General features: G+C 38.1%; 1 protein-coding gene across 1 annotated transcript; it reads right to left on the bottom strand.

Moving 5' to 3' along the window:
- Positions 1-1,266: 1,266 nt before the first annotated feature.
- On the bottom strand, positions 1,267-6,553 carry FAM237A (family with sequence similarity 237 member A). The gene is made up of 2 exons (XM_061397499.1): positions 6,142-6,553; positions 1,267-2,024 (listed from the first exon to the last, which is right to left on the bottom strand). The coding sequence occupies exons 1-2, from the start codon at positions 6,551-6,553 to the stop codon at positions 1,885-1,887; spliced, it is 552 nt and encodes a 183-aa protein (XP_061253483.1). The 3' UTR covers positions 1,267-1,884.
- Between the last annotated feature and the right edge of the window lie 13,087 nt (positions 6,554-19,640).

Genomic DNA, 19,640 nt, shown 5'->3' with positions numbered 1-19,640 from the left:
TCATCCTAATCTTTTTGAATTTGCTTTTCAGCCTAACATGAGGTTGTTTTTTTTTTTTTTTAATTTTGGTTTTGTTATTCAGCATATTCACTGTTTCTTACTTCCTCCCATCTGTTCCTTACAAGTTTGATAAGGATGCCCCAGAGCACCAGTCAGCAAACTACAGCCCAAGGGTCAAATCTGCCCACTGCCAGTTTTGTGCTGGCTGTGAATGAAGAGAGGTTATTACATTAAAAAAAAATAATAATTGGAAAAAGTCAAATGAAGAATAATGTTTTCTAACACTTGAAAATGACTTGGAGTCAAATTTCAGGGTCCACAAGCAAAGTTTTATTGGAACACTGCCATGTTCATGTATTTACATGTTGTCTACCAATGCTTGCATTCTACGAAGACAGGATTGACAGCACCAGAGACTAGATGGCTCACAAAGCATCAGAAAAACTTGGCAGCCCCGCTGGTGTAGTACCGAGGTGCAGGAGGAGTAAGGGGCAAGCCTTGCAAGAATGGCATCTCTTCAACCATGTATAACAGATAGTGAGTTTATGTGACACTTTTTAAGAAATTAATGTAAGACATTAGTGAAAGTAGCACAGAAGTAAAAGCATGACCCTCTAGAAAAGGTAGTCAAAGAATGGCCGCTCTTAATGTGCTCATTCTTCTAATCAAGTTAAAGCTGAGGCTGGTTCCCCTTCTCACTTCCTTCCCCAGACTTGTTTCCGCCATTTTCACGATTTGGTGAATCTTCAGATGCAGCTATGTCTTCTAATATTAACCCTTCGGATAAGATTTATCATTTAAGGAGGCCCTAAACCTTCAGTGAAAACACTTACTGAGACTTCTTTGGATCTAGAAAAGCAAGTGAATTGCTAACATAGCTGAAATTCAAACTGGTTTTCAACCATCAGTTATAATAGTCAGAAATGATTGGCGAGATGAGCATAATTAGAGATAAAAATAGCATTGTGTCTGGAACTCAAATAAATTTGCTAATTGGACTTCTTTGCGATGAACCTTATTCAGGCCTTGTCATCTTGAGGAAAAATATTTTTATGGGTTCTTTCCTTATAATGCTGTTTTTATTTTTAGTTTGTTTTTCAAAGCAAAGTGTTATCAATTACAGTCTTAATATTTAATACAATAGAAAATATACCAAGTGGAGAAAAAAATTATACTTACTGCTATTTTGTTAGAGTTTGGATTATCATTAATGGTAACACTGAATATTGAAATAAAAAGACTTCAGTAACATTACTTGGGGTCCAGAGCTTTTATTAATTTTGTTTCTGTTAGTAGAATGCTTTATTTACCAGTTGCTTCATTTTGTTTTTTGCGTCACTCAGTTCAAAATATTAAAAAATATTCTTTCAAACGAAATTCAGGTAATTAGTAAGTATAGTCTCATATGCCTGTGCATAAGCAATTCAGTGACTGATGTCTTTGAAGCCATGCAGTGTATTCAAAATAAATGTCTAGCACTCTAGTTCATTAACAATGTCAAGCACCCCAAAACAGTGACCAAAATGAATACAAAGAATCTGTGTAGCCCCAGCCAATCCCCTCTAGTATTCTTGCCTGGAGAATCCCATGGATAGAGGAGTCTGGGGGCTACAGTCCATTGGGTCGCAAAGAGTCAGACAAAACTGAAGCAACTTAGCATGCACAGGTGCTCTCTTTCTGGCAGTGGGATGATCTGACAGCACTGTCACCATTTGAAGGAATGTGCTAGCAGCCTAAAAGAATGAAGCTAAGTACTCTGAGAGAATGTGGCTTAATATTTATCTTTTTACACTCCCACCATTTCAAGTAAATGAAGGATCAATAGTCAAGAAAAATATATATATTTGTTTAAATGCCAAGATGTGCATAGCTCTGAGGTTAGATTTATTTTCTCTTTATTTCCAGGCCACTGGTCGCTTTTCCAATGAACTTCGATCTGCTCCTATGCACATGCAGGCTTATCAAGTCTTCAATCAACTCTTTCTTCTTTAGGGAAGGGGTTCTTGGTTGCTGAGAATAGGCACCTGAAATTGGAGAAAAGGAACTAATCATTAGATCACCAAAATATTTTCAGGCTGATTAAACATCAATGACTTGGTTTTACAAAGAAAGTTTTCTGCCATTCTACTATTTGTGCCACTCTGCAATTAAAATTCTGTATAAATTTATTGCAGAGGTATATATGTAAATTCTTTTTTATGCAAAATTTTGTGTCCTATAAAGTTTAATTATATAATATGAATTAAGTAGATTATAAGAAATACATTTCCTATTGGATTAATATGTATTAAAATACACTTTTCTGACTAGAAAAGTTAAAAATTGTTATATAATATAAAAATTAAAAAAAAACTTTAAACCATCCATAGTATAATCTTCCAAAGAGAAGCATAATTTTATGCATACATACTTTATGCCATAATTTAATTTTCCATTACCCAACTATGGGACATTTAGGTTATTTCCAATTTTCTATTACTATAAATAATATTACAGTGAAGAACCTTGTACTGCAAAGTTGACTACAGCTCCAAATGTTTCTTTAGAAAGATTTCTAGATAAGTAATTTCTGAATATGCTACTTAAAAAATTTCTTATAGTGAGTAAAGTATAAAATCAAGCATTTGTAAATCTAATTTGTATTTCTAAAGCATTGTTTTGTCTTCTGCTTAGTGTTTAAAAAATAAGCACTATAAACATTTTTCAGCTGGTTAGACACCAACTGCAAACATCATCAAATTATAAATCTAAATGTTAATTTTCATGTCAAAGAGGAAAGCAAAGACACAATTTTTCTAGACCATCCAAACTACCAAGCTCAGGAAGGCAAGTTTTTCTGTTCCTCTCAGGGGCAGAGCAAGATTTGTTGAAGCAAGGAATCATCATTTTTGATACAAACAAGGATATGCTTAAAAATCCTTTCATTTGTATTGAAGCCTTTACTAACCCATGAGTTAACCTCAACTCTGTTATTTTCTACTCGATAGACATTAACAGCTTACACTTTTCCTAAATCAGTTCATCATTTTCTCTCTCATTCTCTCTGCCTATCTGCCTACACAGAATCCATCATAATTTAGTACTTAAGCCTGGGTATAATCTCTTCAGTCTTCTGAATATTTCAACATTCAGTTATTAGCTCGTATTTTTCTAGACAAATTAATGATGCTGTTTTGAGTCTTTTCTCAAACAATGATATCTTCAGTTCTCAGAATTTTGGCAATTCTCATTTCTGGATCACCTCTGTTCCTGCTTATCATTGTTATAAAGCACCACAGTGTCTAGCTCATCACTAGGCTCAGGAAGTTATCCTTGGAGTAAAAACCTCTTTCAGATTCTTTCTATAGGTAAATCCATGCTTTTTATACATTTATTTTTTATCAGATCACAGAACATCAGAACATAGAACCTAAAGAGACATTATGGGTCTTCTAAATTTTTCCATATCCCTCTTTTTCAGATGAAGAAACTAAGAGTTAAATAAGTCAATTAGCTTGCCCAAGTTTATGTAGCTATTTGATATCTCTTGTTTTTTTTTTATTTCCTGACTCAATATTAACAAATATATTAACATACAAAGTTATATAGGAGTTCTGTGTTTTTAATAAGGCATGATTCATTGCAACACTATTCAAGTGTGTTTAAACTATTTAACTTGAAGCCATCAAAATAGCAAGAACCTTTTTGTGTATTATGGAGACACTTATTTTAGTTCTTCTCTTCTGCTCTGATGATGTAATTTTCCTGAGAACTATGGGGACAAACACCTCTTCACGCTCACCCCATCCCAACCTGATCGAATATTAATTCCCTGGGGACAAAAGAAAAAATTAGTGGAGAATCTGTGCAGGTACATGCAGAGTCTAGCTGAGCCACTAGAGATTTAATCAAGCCTCTTGAGATAAAATCTCCATGTTCCCGCAACTATTTAGCTTTAAAACATGGTGTCTCCTTGACCCAAGACCCTCTTTGACTGTGACTATACAGTATAAATGGAAAGTCTTACTTCCTGGTATGCAACAATTGTTTATGTCAAACATTAAAAAAACTTCAATAAAGTAAGATGTTTAGTCCTACTGCTTGCAAAGTTTTCAGACCAGCTGGGTCAATAGCATCTCTGTAGCAAGATGAAGGAAGTGACTTCCAATGCTGAAGACAAATCCACTAGATTTTTTTAAAGATAGAAATGTTGAAGTGTGCTCAGAAAATTACATGTAGTCTCAGACTATTTTGATAGCCTACCGCAAACAAGCAAACTGAAACCATTTTTTGAGATTCTATGTATATCTACATAATTATAATACAGAATTATAGTACATGATATATTACTGAAGGTGAAGGTGAAGTCGCTCAGTCGTGTCCGACTCTTTGCAACCCTGTGGACTGTAGCCTACCAGGCTTCTCCGTCCATGGGATTCTCCAGGCAAGAATACTGGAGTGGGTTACCATTTCCTTCTCCAGGGGATCTTCCCAACCCAGGGATCAAACCTGGGTCTCCCGCATTGGAGGCAGACGCTTTAACCTCTGAGCCACCAGGACTATATTATAACTAATATATTAGTTATAATATAATCATATGTGATATATTTATAGATTATTTTCATGTTAAGTTGAACACAAACATTATTATTTTCATTTATTCTATAGATAAAGTAATTCAAAGTGAGTGTAAAATACAAAACCAAGAAATACTGGTAGTAATTTGAGTACAACAGCTATATAGGATAAGAGTGGTGGGATAAAAAGTCTACAGTACACATGAAGAAAATATACAGTGCTTACTGATGTCAATATCTGGGCAGCCTCTGTTCAAAATATTTTTAAAATATTGGCAACCAGCATTTATAGACACTCATTTTGTACTTCTGCTTTAGTAACTAATCTGGTGAAAGAATATTTCCTCTAGGAAATGAAATTGGTTTAAGTGACAATAACACTTGCCAAAACAATAAATTTATGTATAAATAATACCAGTGGATTATCTGGTTTTATGGGTCAGTTAACAGTATCTTTTGTTATTGATATTAAAACAAATTAAATATTTAAAGGTTCTACAATATCTTGAGAAAAGATTTATCTAGAACTATCACTGTTAATTGCTATTTTAATAGATTTTTCCATTTTACAATTTTATAACAATTCTCACAACAAAATGTACAAATAAAAAAATTATTTTATTCTTCAGTTTTCCACTACTTCATAAACAGTTACTACCACTCGAACAGCCTTTGTTGCAAGCTTTAGAAGCTCGTTGGTTGAAAACAACACAGAAAAAGGAACAAAAACAGTATGAATAAGGCTAAGTTCTCTCTCAGCTTACTCACAGTGCTTCATTCACCCTCATTCTAATTCTATAAAGGAAATTTTTTTCTAGTGCCCCCAGAGAAGACTAATATATGTAAGACTGAAGACATATATTCAAATATTACATATTATAATATTTTTAAATATTACATGTAATATTTGAATATATATTTATTCAATGAAAAATCTAAATTTGTAGGAAGTCCCAGATTTCTAAAAATTAATTACTCAGCTTGCTGGAAGTTAATTACTTATTTGAGATTTGTTCAGAAAACAAGGAAGAGTGAATTTGTAAGCCAGCTGATTTTTCTACCATTTATATCATCAACTAAGTAAATCTCAAGGAGTCCTTCCATTTATATGAAAACATTTGGGTTATTTTTTCTATTTAAAAGGGGTAAGAGCTTGTGTGCTGTAGGTGTTCCTCAGGCTTATATTCAAATCTTCCCGATTCCATAACAAGTAAACACAGGTTATGACTAGCAATGCTCAGACTAACTGAAAAAAAAAAAAAAGTAAATTTGGGGGCATCCCTTTATACCTTGATATTGTGTTTTAGGAATCATGTCTTTTCTTACTTGTCTATCTGATTCTTCTTTGCTGCTATTTACCAGAAGTATGAAGATGAGGACAACATGTTGATTTAAAAAAAGCTACTGCAAATTACAAAAGGAAGTGTTATGTATCTTCCTATCACTTGTGTGTTCTTTGGGTTCACCCCCAAGAAGACTATGTGTGGCAATGCATTCTCCTAAAGCTGTTTCCCTGTTTCTCACAATTCAGCACATTCATACTTGGTGGACCCTTTCAAGAGACATGGGGCCTGGGGTTGACCACCTTTTTTTCTCCCTGTGTGCTGTGGATGCACTGCTGAGATCTTCACTTCCTCTCCAGTCAATTGTCTTCTTCCTAAGCCGTGGTTTCTGGAGAGAACACAGTCCACATAGATGTCCCAGAAGAGTTGGGCCAGATGCCAAAACAATGCCCCATGCTGCAAGTTTTCAGATGACTTCAGGTAGATCATAAAATCCCAGAAACCTGAAACAGTGTTGGAGATTCGAGGCTTCCACATTTCCAGGAGGAGCACTGAAGAAGATTCCCAGCACTGAGGATCAGCTTGGTTAAGAGCCAGCAGATCTGTCTGGCTATGACAGAAGAAAGGAGACACACAGCACATTCCCACAATGAGCAGGGAGCAGGTGAGACTCAAGGGGTGGTAGATCCTTCTTCTGTTTCCAGGATCAGCCATGACCCTGAAACTGCACAAGATGGAAATATTTCATATGAGTCCCTACTTGTGCTCTGCTCAATACAGAAAATAATTATGTCCTTTAAGAACCTTGGTGCCAGCAATGGAAACATACCAGTATCTCTAGGAAAAGGCTTATCTTACCTCCCACAAGTCCCACTTTATCTAAAATGATGCATTGTCAAGCCAGGTAGCCTAAAACAATGATATTTAGATTAAGAAAGATTTATTCCTAACAAATGCTCCTTTGTAAGATAAATAAAGCTCTTTTTCCCTAGTACTGAGAAATATAGTTTAAAGGAGTATTAAGTGAAATTTTTCAGTCTTGCTACATGGCTTTATTATTCTATAATACCATAATTTAGCCTGCTGCTGCTGCTGCTAAGTCGCCTCAGTCGTGTCTGACTCTGTGAGACCCCATAGACGGCAGCCCACCAGGCTCCCCCGTCCCTGGCATTCTCCAGGCAAGAACACTGGAGTGGGTTGCCATTTCTTTCTCCAATGCAGGAAAGTGAAAAGTGAAAGTGAAGCGACCCCATGGACTGTAGCCTACCAGGCTCCTCCATCCATGGGATTTTCCAGGCAAGAACACTGGAGTGGGATAATTTAGCCTAGCTATCCTAAATCAAGACTCCCACACAATTAAGAATTTGAACATATTTTACCCTTGAATGCTTTCCTATTCTGGTTCCTTTCATTATTAAAAAAGGCATATGAATTGTAAGATGTTATAAATAAAAATAAACACAAGACAGTGGGTTAAAAGTATGGGATATATACTTATCTATATACTTATAATACTTATATGTATTCAACCAATTAGAAGAGGATTAATAAACAAATATTGTAAAATTAATATTACAGACATCTAAAATGTTCTGTAATTTTTACATAATTTTCAAAAAAATGGTATTTTCTCATTTTTCTCTTCTTGATATAAATCTCAAGTATTTTAACAAAAATTATTTATCTCTTGTTCAACTTTTCTGGCTTTCAAAGCCTGTTACAATAAAACCAAGACATCCTTACACACTTTGAAATTACTTTTAACTTCAGAAAAGTACAATGAGAAATAATGTACTTAACATAATAATTTGCCCCTGAAAATGGCTTATCTGAATCTTCACAGACTATATCATACTTAAACAGCCCTAAAGAAAAAGCAGGAGATTATATACAGCTCACTTTCACTTTTACCTTATATTTCCAAATCTTTTAGATGTTAGTATCATGAAGGGAAGCCAGGCACAGCTCATGGGAATTGTTTTGAGGATACGTCTATATTAGAATGCTTAATGATAACACCATAAGATGAATCTTTCTCTTCTGTACAATAGCAAAACATGTTCTGTCACTAAGTTGTATCCAACTTTTTATGATCCCATCGACTGTAGCCCGCCATGCTCCTCTGACCATGGAATTTCCCAGGGGCAAGAATACTGGAGTGGGTTATTATTTCTTTCTCCAGGGGATCTCCTTTAAATCAATATTTCAGAAACTGTCTTTGAATAGACACATTCCTGAAGAGGCATATTGAGATACAAGGCTATTCATTTCCTCTGTATTTTAGATTATTTACACAGGATATTTACATGAACAAAATCAAACTCTTCTGAACTAAAATATTAAAGTCGAGGAGATGCAAAGTTAGTTTTTCCTTAGTTAAAACTGTGTCAATGCTAAGTTTATCAGACCAAGGGCGGGACACTGTCCAGGGTGCTGAAGTTGGCGAGTCCGGGATTCGCTGTCCGCTAGCGCCACAGCGCTCACCTCGGCTTCTTAGTGTTCCCTTCCCTTTCAAGTCTTCCCCGAGCCTGGAAGTTCCCCAACCCTGGGGTCCTGAGTGTGTTTTGCTACAAGCCTCGCGGGGTGCTCCCCACGTCTCGATCCTGAACCTGGTTCTACCGTATCTCCCTCCTCAGGGCGGAGCTGCCTGGGACACTCGCTGTCTTTTTTGCCCCATGAGACTCCTTACTCCGCGGCTTTACTCCCAGGTGGCAGAAGGGCGTCCCTCCTCACTTACCTTTGCAGCCCTCTCTGGATTCCTCGGAGTGCGTGGAGAGGAAATGCTCAGACTACTCCCCGAGCAAGAGACGGTCCCCAGCTTCGGCGTCCTGGTGGCTACGGTGTCTCTTCTTAAGCAGTGGGAGTGCTCGGCGCCTCTTCGTCAAAACGCCCCGGGAAAAGGCCGGCACCTCTCGCCCCCAATTCCATCTCCCACACCCTCTTCTTCTCTCCCTCCCCTTAAGATTTCGCTTCAGGAAACCAGCAGGTTTAGCGGCACACACTTCATTGACTCTGACCCACACCCACCCTGCACCAGCTCAATCGAGCGTTGGTGCGATTGGCTTCCCGGTCCTACTCTGGGAGGCGAAACTCGGTCGCCTTGGGAGGCGAAACGAGCCCGTTTATGAGTGAGTGGGGCTCCCCAGATCTCTACTCTCCAGACGTGCCTTGTTTGAGATTAAAGTGATGGCAGGGAAGACCCAAGACCCCTAGGAGGGAGAATGCTCTTCGGCGCCCTCCCAGGCGTCAGTAAGGGCTCAGAGGAGATGAAGGTGCCTCAAGGAGATGCCCTGAGTGTGAATATCTCCTGCCTGCCTGTGGTCCTGGGCTGCGAAAAGAAACGCACTTTGGGGGCAAGAATGTGGGTGTGGACAAGTTGCCGCTGGAAGCTCCCTTTGACTGGGGACAGGAGACCTGTTGTCTCCAGACTCTGTCTTGGATCACCCCAGGAGCCCAGGATTGCAGCTGGTATTGCTTGCATCAACACTCTGCTTCAGATCTCACGGAGAGGGTCCTGCTTCCCAAGAAGAGGAAATGTCTGGGATTCTCTTTGATTCTCAACTCAAAACTAGTTAATATCCTAGTCAGACCTGTCACCTTTAAGGGACTCTGCTGAGCTTTAGAAGAGTGAAGAGTGAAGTTGCTCAGTCGTGTCTGACACTTTGCGACCCCGTGGACTGTAGCCCACCAGGCTCCTCTGTCCATGGGATTCTCCAGGCAAGAATACTGGAGTGGGTTGCCATTTCCTTCTCCAGGGGATCTTCCCAACCCAGGGATTGAACCCAGGTCTCCTGCATTGCAAGCAGATGCTTTAACCTCTGAGCCACCAGGGAAGCCCTAAAGCTGAGCTTTAGGGCCCACCCTAAATGAAATATATCCAGACCAGGAGCCCAAGGCAAAGGTCTTACCTTTGTCAGTGTTTCCAGGTTTTGTCCCTTCACCCCAAAACTCTCTAGGCAGCCTGAAAACCACTTGTAGCCTCCACTAACTGAAAGTTTTTGTGTCAGCTCAAAACCAGTATCCATGGTTACCTTCCAGAGGGGCATAGGCTTGAACCCAGGCTTATAGCAAAATTTACCAAAGACAAGAGGAATGTTCCCTCTACCCAAGTGATAGGAATAAAGAGCTCTCAAGAGGATTCCTGAGGGGTTCTGGACTTTTTCTCCTCCTCTGAAATTAATTTCGCAATCTGTGAACCAGGCATACTAATGTCTGTTTCTATTTATCTTCTGAGGAAGTTGGAAGAGATCATGGGTGAAGGCTTCAATTTGCTTCCTGAACTTCAAGGAGCTCTCAGCCTCTTGGAGAATATAGAGAAGCATAGTGTGTGAGCACAAGGGACAGCGACTGGCATGGGAGAACCCTGAGAAAGGAAAGGGGAAAGGAAGGGGCAGAGATGGCATCTTTGAGGGAGTGACTGGTGAGCTTCTTGGAGAGGAGTTATACAGGTGTCCTGGGGCCATTGGGGTGGGAAATGGTCTCCTCCAGGCAGAGAAGTTAGCATGAGCAAAGGCATGGAGGGAGTGCTCAAAGAAATTCTGTGCTTCTGGGGAGCAGAGTCAAGGGAAGGAGTGTAGAAAGAGAAAGGAAAATGGAGATAAGGATGTGGAAGGTTAATTCTGGTTTTAGACATCTTGAAAGACACATTACCCTTGAAAATGTTGGTATGTAATAAACAGGCAGTGCTTCCTTTATTTTCAAGTGCCTGTGGCAGGTACTATTCTAGATGCTGTGTACACAGAAGGAACAAAACAAAATCCTTATACTCATAGAACTGACACTGTGGTGGTGGTGGGAGAGGAAAATTTACATCTTAATTTTAAAATTAAATATATAATGATCTGTGTTTCTAGTTTCTATGTTAAGTGATGAGCTTATAGCTATGCATCAAAAACTGACAACTGGCTAATTAAATAAACAAATATACCATGAGTCAATAATAAGAGTTTAGTATTTTAAAACCCAAGGAAAAAGTATATGTGTAATATGTCAGTGATGGTAAGAAAAAACAAAGAGTCACCAAGAAAATGTGAAGTGGGACTAGGAAAGGATGATGGGGAAGAGTTATTTTATATAGAATACTGAGAAGTCCTTCCTGATAAGAGATAGTTACATAAAGATGTATTAACATGAAAGAGTCATGCATATACATGTGACAGAATGTTCCAGGAGGAACATAAGGGAAGCATAATGGCCTTGGAACATATGTGGTGTCATAAAAGTGCTTTCTGGGTACAGTAGTAGGAGATAAGGTCAGAAAGGTGGCCAGGAATCCACTCTGGTTGCTCAATAGAGAAGAGACGAGAGGGGAGCAACGGCAGAAGCAGAGAGTCTGAGTTGGAGTTACTGAAATAATCCAGATGAGATGTGATAGCAGCTTAGATAAGGGTGCGTGTGTGCATGCTAAGTCACTTCAGTTGTGGTAAACTCTTTGAGACCCTATGGACTGGTGCCCTCCACGCTCCTCTGTCCATGGAATTCTCTAGGCGAGAATACTGGAGTGGGTTGCCATGCCCTCCTCCAGGGTACATTAGGATGGTAGCAGTGCAATTGGTGAAAATGATCAGACTCTGAATATATTTTGATGATAGAAAGGATAAGATTTATTGATAGATTGGATGTAGTGTACAAGAAAAAAATTCAAGATCACTTCACGTTTTGGGCACTAAGCAAATGGAAGATTGGAACCATAAGTTCAGACAGAAAAAATGGTTTGAGGAATAGGTTTGGGGAAGAGAATTCAAGAATTTTCTTTTCTACAGGGATATATTTACAGCACAGGAAATACAGCCAATATTTTATAGTTACTTTAAATGGACTATAATCTGAAAATTTTGAATCACCATATTGTACATCTAAAATTAATATAATATTGTAAATTAGCCATACTTCAATTAAAAAAATAATTTGCTTTTCAGCATGTTAAGTTTGAGATGAGTGACATCCAAATGGATAGGCTGAACAGGCAAGGAAGAAGAGGGGACTAAAGATGTATACTTATCTAGCACTCAGGGGAAAAAAAAATGTCTGGATTTGGGATTTTGTCAACCTATGGGCAATAATTAAAAACCTCATAAGCTTAATTGTACTAAAGTGGGTACAATAGTAGCCTAAGGATAGGACCTGGGAAATGCCAATATTTAAGTGATTAAGAAAAAGAGTTAAGAGAAACAGGGGAATGTGGTGCCTTGGAAACCAATGAGATTAAGACTTTCGTGAAGAGTGAAGGAACAAACCACAGCACACAGAATCAGAAAAGGGGGTCAATCAAATGAAGACAAAGCATTTTCCATTGGAAAATAGATCACAAAATTGCTCATTGAGAAACATTCTAACTGAGGCTGGGGGGAGAAATGGTGAGCTGAGGCAGAAAAAATAAAGCAAGGAAATGCAGACAGCCCCTGGGAAGCACTTTCTATGAAGTTTAGAATAGAAGAGGAAGAAGAATTGGAACAGGAGGTTAGTGTTGGGTCTTAGTCATGTTTACAGGCTGAGGGAGAGAAGCCCACAGAAAAGGAGGAGTTGAAATTCAAAGGTGAACAACTAACAATCTCAGAAGATACAGAAACAATAGGATAAGGGAATAAGAAGGAGCCAGCATTTTACAGAAAAGATAGCTTGCTTTCTGAACAAGGAGAAAGAAAGGCTCCCTCTGGTTATGGATACATTTGTGTATAGTATTTGGATGGGGGAACAGGAGTTGAGAGAGATCATGGTGAGTGGTCTCAATTTTCTTAATGAATTTAGGTCCATAATCATTATAAAAAAATTAACAGGAGGACATATTAAGTAAGGAAATTAGGAAGAGGGAAAAGGCTTTGGAATAATCTTTGAAAAGAAGAGAGAGAGGAGATAAGGGAAAGAGAGAGAGAGACTAAAGAAAGTACTAAATGCCCAAAGTTTGAGACCATGAATTTGTAACAGACTGTTTTATACACTTGTGTGGTTTTTATGAGGCAGAATAGCACACAGATGAAGATGCAAACTGCCTGCCTTTGCTCTGTATTTCCCACATGTGTCGTATTTTATTGATTCTTAGATACAAATTTTCACATTTAACAAAACATCATTGAAATCAGGTTGTATCTATCAAGTGATGGCACCTTACAATCAGAATTGCAACATTTTTCCTCTGCTTTATTAAAATAATGAGACGTCTACAATTGAGAGTGTCTTTGATTTGATATAATAACTTTGTACAAATTAACCTTTGTGAGACAGGTTTTTTGCCTGTAAAATGGGCAAAAATATTCCTGTGGCTAGTGAGGATAAAATGAGTTCATACATAAGAAGCACTTAGAATGGTGCCACAGGTAACTAGTGCTCAGTAAATGCTAGTTATGATTTTCCTCCTTCAGCTCATCTGACTGAACACAGGAGAAAAGAACTGTCATGGTTATCTTGGTAGTGTTAGTGCTTTCTTGGGTAAATGCTGATGAAGGAGAGGGAGGTGAAGGAATCAAGGGTATACATAGATTAGAAAAAGAGAAGAGAAAAGGGGTAGAGAGATAAAAGACTCATTGGAAATGAAAACTGAAGCCTTGTTGAAGGCAAAAAAAAAACAAAAACAAGTGTGAGCGGAGTAAAAGAGAGGGTACTGAAAGGTGCTAGTCAGGAAGAGGGATGTTAAGGCTTCAGATTTTAGAGCAGAGTAGCTCTGTATTCTGAGCACAACCTCTGAAATGAGTCACTGAGGTGGAGTGAAGGTAAATATCCCTGTAGTTGGGCCCCACCTATACTATGAAAGTGAAGTGAAAGTTGCTCAGTCATGTCCAGCTCTTTGCAACTCCAAGGACTGTAGCCTGCCACGCTTCTCTGTCCATGGAATTCTCCAGGTCAGAATACTGGAGTGGATAGTGTTCCCTTCTCCAGGGGATCTTCCCAACCCAGGGATCAAACTCAGGTCTTCCACATCACAGGTGGATTCTTTACCAACTGAGCCACCAGAGAAGCCCAGGAATACTGGAGTGGGTAGCCTATCCCTTCTCCAGGGGATCTTCCTGACCCAGGAATTAAACCAGGGTCTCCTGCATTACAGGCAGATTCTTTACCAACTGAGCTACCAGCCTGTACTATAATAATAATAAATATTATAAGATAATGAATTGAAATGGTTACTCCAGCTTTATAGCAGCTGAGGGTGGGTGACATTGCATCACAACAAGAAAGGCTAGGACAACTCTTGCTAATGGGAGCTAAGACTTTAAAAATAAATATTTCTAAAAGCCTAGTTATTGTCTGCTTGTATACTTTTTCATTTTCAATATAATTACTTGGAACTGGAAGTTTTGACCTTCAGTAAAACTTTTTATAGTGCCAGAATGGAAAATAATTCTTTGATGAAACATTTCTCTTAAATACAGTTTACCAACTTACACTTGAAATTTAAGTAGTCACCTTATGAATATTTTTATTTAGAAGATCCTAATAACTATATACTCTGTTGTATACATACATTTAAAACTTCCTTGGTTAGGGCAATTTAGAGAGATTCTTTGGAAAGAAATATGTATTTTCAACCTAAAACTTACTAACAATTCCAAGAGGAAAGTGTCACACTAATTCTTATACTTCAACTATAAGAAAGCCACCATCAAATCATTTGAATGAAATATTTAATACTCTGTTAAACATATACAGATGCTTAGCTTGATATTTTATCCCTGTGGTTTCATTTCCATAGACTAGATGCTCTCTAAAGATGATACACACTTGATCAGCAACTCCATTTTATAGAACATTATTATCATTGTGCATGGTCTCACATTTTACTCTCTTTTCCTCCAGTTTGCTGTTAAGGGATTTTCCTTGAGTCAGTTGGTTGGTAAGAATTAGAACATGGTTCTGTTTCCAAAGCTTAGCTTTACTGACTGTCATTTACCTATCTTAAACAGCATGCTTACGCAAACACATACACTGACCGTCACTCTCTATTCTCTTCACAGTGGTTTATCCTTATTCCCTTATTGGCTCCCTCAAAACAAGCGTATGGCAGATACAACTTACAAAGAGAATAATTTTCACAAGTTATATCTGGAATCAATCCATTACATCACCATTCTGACTCATTAAAAAATATTCGGGGAACCAATGGGTCATTTAAAATTCAGATCAGATCAGTTCAGATCAGTCACTCAGTTGTGTCCGACTCTTTGTGACCCCATGAATCGCAGCACGCCAGGCCTCCCTGTCCCTCACCAACTCCTGAAGTTCACTCAGACTCATGTCCATAAAGTCAGTGATGCCATCCAGCCATCTCATCCTCTGTCGTCCCCTTCTCCTCCTGCCCCCAATCCCTCCCAGCATCAGAGTCTTTTCCAATGAGTCAACTCTTCGCATGAGGTGGCCAAAGTACTGGAGTTTCAGCTTTAGCATCATTCCTTCCAAAGAAATCCCAGGGCTGATCTCCTTCAGAATGGACTGGTTGGATCTCCTTGCAGGCCAAGGGACTCTCAAGAGTCTTCTCCAACACCACAGTTCAAAAGCATCAATTCTTTGGTGCTCAGCCTTCTTCACAGTCGAACTCTCACATCCATACATGACCACAGGAAAAACTATAGCCTTGACTAGACGAACCTTTGTTGGCAAAGTAATGTCTCTGTTTTTGAATATGCTATCTAGGTTGGTCATAACTTTCCTTTCAAGGAGTAAGCGTCTTTTAATTTCATGGCTTCAGTCATGATGCTAAATAACTGGTTTGACTGGCATTTGTTATCCACAGAGTTGTTTCAGTTTTGTGCAGTTGCAGCCCAGGGCGAGAGAATGACTAGTGGAAAAAGTAAATTGCAATTAGCTGAATATGCCCCATGGGCAGATTTTCTGATTTTTGCCACTTGAAGCAGTTCTCAAAGACATTAAAAAGGACTTCCAACTAATTTTAATGAAATTTGAGAGCAGTTATATAGATAGCTTGCATCTTCAACAGTGCATTAATTTGCAAATGATGGGGCCAGCCTTTAAGAATAGGATGTTTTTTTAACATTTAGGGTCAGATAGTAAAAATAATTACTTTCTCTCACTTTTTTATGCTTTTCCATCATTTGAAGGTGGCAATAAACAAGAACAATTTCCTGGAATGCCCACTGGGGTAAGTGGATGAGTCAATTTTTAAGTGTCATCAAATTCCTAAGGTCAAGTTGAAGTAAAGTAGTCAGATGATATTGGACGTTGATTCTAAAATGTGCAGAAAAGGAAAGTTACTCAGGGATACAAGAATGGCTCATTCATATTTGTTCCTATTTATATGAGTGAAAATACTCTGGTTATGATAACAGGTTTAGTTGTCATTTGTTTCTAGGATACTTCCCAATATGCATTCATCTTTCTCCCATTTTTTTTCCAGGAGGTTGCAAGGCCCATATGGATTCTTGTGGCTTTGTCAAATGTTGAGTTTCTGTCTTTGTAATAACCCCAGCACTTTAAAATGACCACTGTAAGTACTAGCTTTACAGAATTGTCCTGTCTCTTGGGCTACTCATTTCCAAAGGAGACTACACTACAAGTGACCAATTTGCTTTACATACCAAGGCAATAAGAAAAAGGTCTAAGCTTTTAGCAATAGTAAGTTCTTCCCCTAAGACTCCAATTATGATGGAGTGTCAAAAAACAACATAAAATCTTTACTTCAGCACAATAGAGGGACCAAAGGGATTCATAGCTCAGAAAGCCAGAGGTCTACTGACAATTAAGGACTTCTGCCAAGAAGAAAATATCCATAAAACGACAAATAAGGACATAGACCTATATGTTGAAGGCATAAAACATCTGACGGTATGAGCAGGGCTCCTGGGATAAGGAACTTTCCTTTGACTTATGCATATCTAAGGCATTTAACTCTACTTTGTTCTAAATCCCTATACAATTATGTTCATTCTTCCATTATGTTAGTCTCTCAATCATGTCCAGCTCTTTGAGACCCCATGGACTGTAGCCCGCCAGGTCCCTCTGTCCATGGAATTCTCTAGGCAAAAGTACTGGAGTGTGTAGCCATTCCCTTCTCCAGGGGATCTTCCTGACCCAGGGATTGAACCTGGCTCTCCTGCATTGCAGGCAGATTCTTATTCTATTTGTTACACATGCTTATCTGTCCCTCCTCATTATCCCCCTCCCACCCTAACCAGCAGAGCGCTCCTTCAGACTGGGAATCGTGTCTGACCATTCCTAACTTTAGGGTCCAACACACATATGATAACTTCTTAATTAATGTTGGTTGAATTTACTTATGAGAATAGTAGTCTCATTTTGAACCAAAGACTGGAATAGTGAGTATCATTAGTCAACTTTGCATTGATAAAATTTCTTTCTCATATCTAGAAAAAGAAATCAAAATGTCCGTCAGTCAATTTAGGGTTTTTTTTTTTCCTTTATTCAGTGCCTAGTTTTCTTTTTTTTTTTTTTAAATCATATTTTTGCTGAATGGAACTATTGTTTTGATGTGATTATGGACACATCTTCTGAAATGGGGTTCTTGATAAAAAAGACTATAATCTAAAAGTAGATGCTAAGTATAAACATAAATATCATTTTCCCTGAAAGGGGAGCGGGGCATTTTTCTCATCCAATGACAAGATTTTCATGTTCAGTCACTGGAAAAAGAGAAACATCCTAAATGTAGTTTGAGATCATTTTTGTAACATGGTATATTAACTAGGAATCCATTAAACTATCAGTAAAAGAAAATCTGACCATGTAGCTTATTGGAACAGGGTTTATTTTTCTTACTTATAAATCTGGAGACATGTGGTTGCTGATGGTAGTTCAGTGGCTCAAGGACATCAGACTCACATTTCTATGGTTCATTTAACCTTTCTTTGGACTCATAGATTAGTTGTCACAGCTCCAGACATCACATCTACATTCAAGGCAGAAAGTAGGTGGAAGGGTTGTTTCAGCCCAGTCACCTCTGTTAATTTTTAATCAAAAAAGTGAAAGCACTTCTATAACTTTCATCAGTGGAATAAAACTTAATTCATTGACTACAACAAGGTCACATGGTCATTTATAGATACAAGCAAAGCCTGGAGAAAACAGCTCCAGTATAAGATATTAAAGTGCTTTTTCTAGAGAGCTAGGAATGGTTTGGGGGAAAACAATCAGCAAACTTAACCTCATAAAGCAATATAAGCTGATGAAAAACTGTGCGTTGAATAAACTTGATTTTGATGCTAAATTGAGATAAATTCATTGCTGTTTACTTTTTTATTTTTTTTAAGTCTTAACTTCTTAACCAAATAATAGAAGTTTTAATATTATTCACCAAACACTGCATATTTGAGAAACAGAAATGCTGATAAGAATGCAATGATGGTTGCTAAACTACTTGGTGATAGATCTGAAAGCCCCTTGTTTCTAGGACTTTGAGCAATTTATTTCATCTCTCCTGTATATTAATGTTCTCAGCAAATTAAATGGGTCCAATTGGATAACAGAGAAGACAATGGCACCCCACTCCAGTACTCTTGCCTGAGTAAGAAAATCCCATGGATGGAGGAGCCTGGAAGGCTGCAGTCCAGGGGGTCGCTGAGGGTCAGACACAACTGAGTGACTTCACTTTCACTTTTCACTTTCATGCATTGGAGAAGGAAATGGCAACCCACTCCAGTGTTCTTGCCTGGAGAATCCCAGGGACGGGGGAGCCTGGTGGGCTGCCGTCTACGGGGTCGCACAGAGTCGGACACGACTGAAATGACTTAGCAGTAATTGGATAAACTCAAAATTGTTTTCTGCTTTAGTAATTTATTATCTTATGATTTGCAGTAATAATTTATTAATTGAATAAATGTCTAGAAATCTGGGAGTTTAGCAAATAACTGAAATTAAGAATTAGAAGTGGTACAGTCACTGTAGAAAAGAGTTAAACATTGATACATCCAATGAGTAAGCAATTATACCCTTCAATTTAAACACCAGAGAAATTCTTATACTTTACAGTGATAAATATCTGTAAGAATGTTTACAGAGACACTAATATAGAAAATACCCAGAAACAACTCAAATGCCAAAAAATAGGGAATAAATGAATAACATGTAGTATGTTTACCCAATAGACTATTTTGCAGCAGTTAAAAGGGAGTATAGCTAGTTGGAACACCATGGTTTTATGGTTTTATAAATATTATTGAGAAGAAAAATATAAGTCTGCAAAGATTATATTCAAAATTTCAGGCCCTTTTTGTAAAGTTAAAATAGCTAAAACAACACATTTGGGCTTCTTAAGTGACACAGTGGTAAAGAACACTCCTGCCAATGCAGGAGATGCAAGAGACTTGGGTTCTATCCCTGAGTTGGGAAGATCCCCCCTGGAGTAGGTAATGGCAACCCACTCCAGTATTCTTGCTTGGAAAATTCCATGGACAGAAGAGCCTGGTGGGCTACAGTTCAAGGGGTCACAAAAAGTTGGACATGACTAAGCACATACACACAGCAACACATTTATTAGGAAAACCTAAAAATATATAACTATGTATGTTTCAAATGGGAATGAAATGATTATTATGAGTCAGTAATAATTACATCAGGAAGGAGAAGTCCAAAAAATGGATGAGAAGGAAAAGTTTCACATAGATAATGTTAGCTACCATCAATGTTCTTATTATCACACTGAGTAGTAGGTTCATAAATATTTCACAGAATTTTAAATAAAGAAATAGGTGGGAAATAAATATATACTTGCATACAAAACACTGATGGACTAATGATAGGAAAGGGTGGGACAAATTGAGAGAGTAGCGCTGATGTATATACAAGACTATATGTAAAATAGATACCCAGTGGGAAGCTGCTGCAGAGCACAGGAAGCTCA

This window comes from Bos javanicus, chromosome 2 (assembly GCF_032452875.1).
Source record: "Bos javanicus breed banteng chromosome 2, ARS-OSU_banteng_1.0, whole genome shotgun sequence".
Classification (NCBI taxonomy): Eukaryota; Metazoa; Chordata; class Mammalia; order Artiodactyla; family Bovidae; genus Bos; species Bos javanicus.
The sequence above is the reverse complement of the archived record's forward strand: the minus strand, read 5'-3'. Positions and strand labels throughout refer to the sequence as shown.

What these genes read in the sequence shown, in the direction of transcription:
- FAM237A (XM_061397499.1), bottom strand. Translation starts at nt 6,553, where the DNA reads ATGGCTGATCCTGGAAACAGAAGAAGGATCTACCACCCCTTGAGTCTC. An exon ending in GCACACAGGGAGAAAAAAAG is followed by an intron (nt 2,025 to 6,141) that starts GTGGTCAACCCC and finishes CTCCAATTTCAG; the next exon opens with GTGCCTATTCTCAGCAACCA.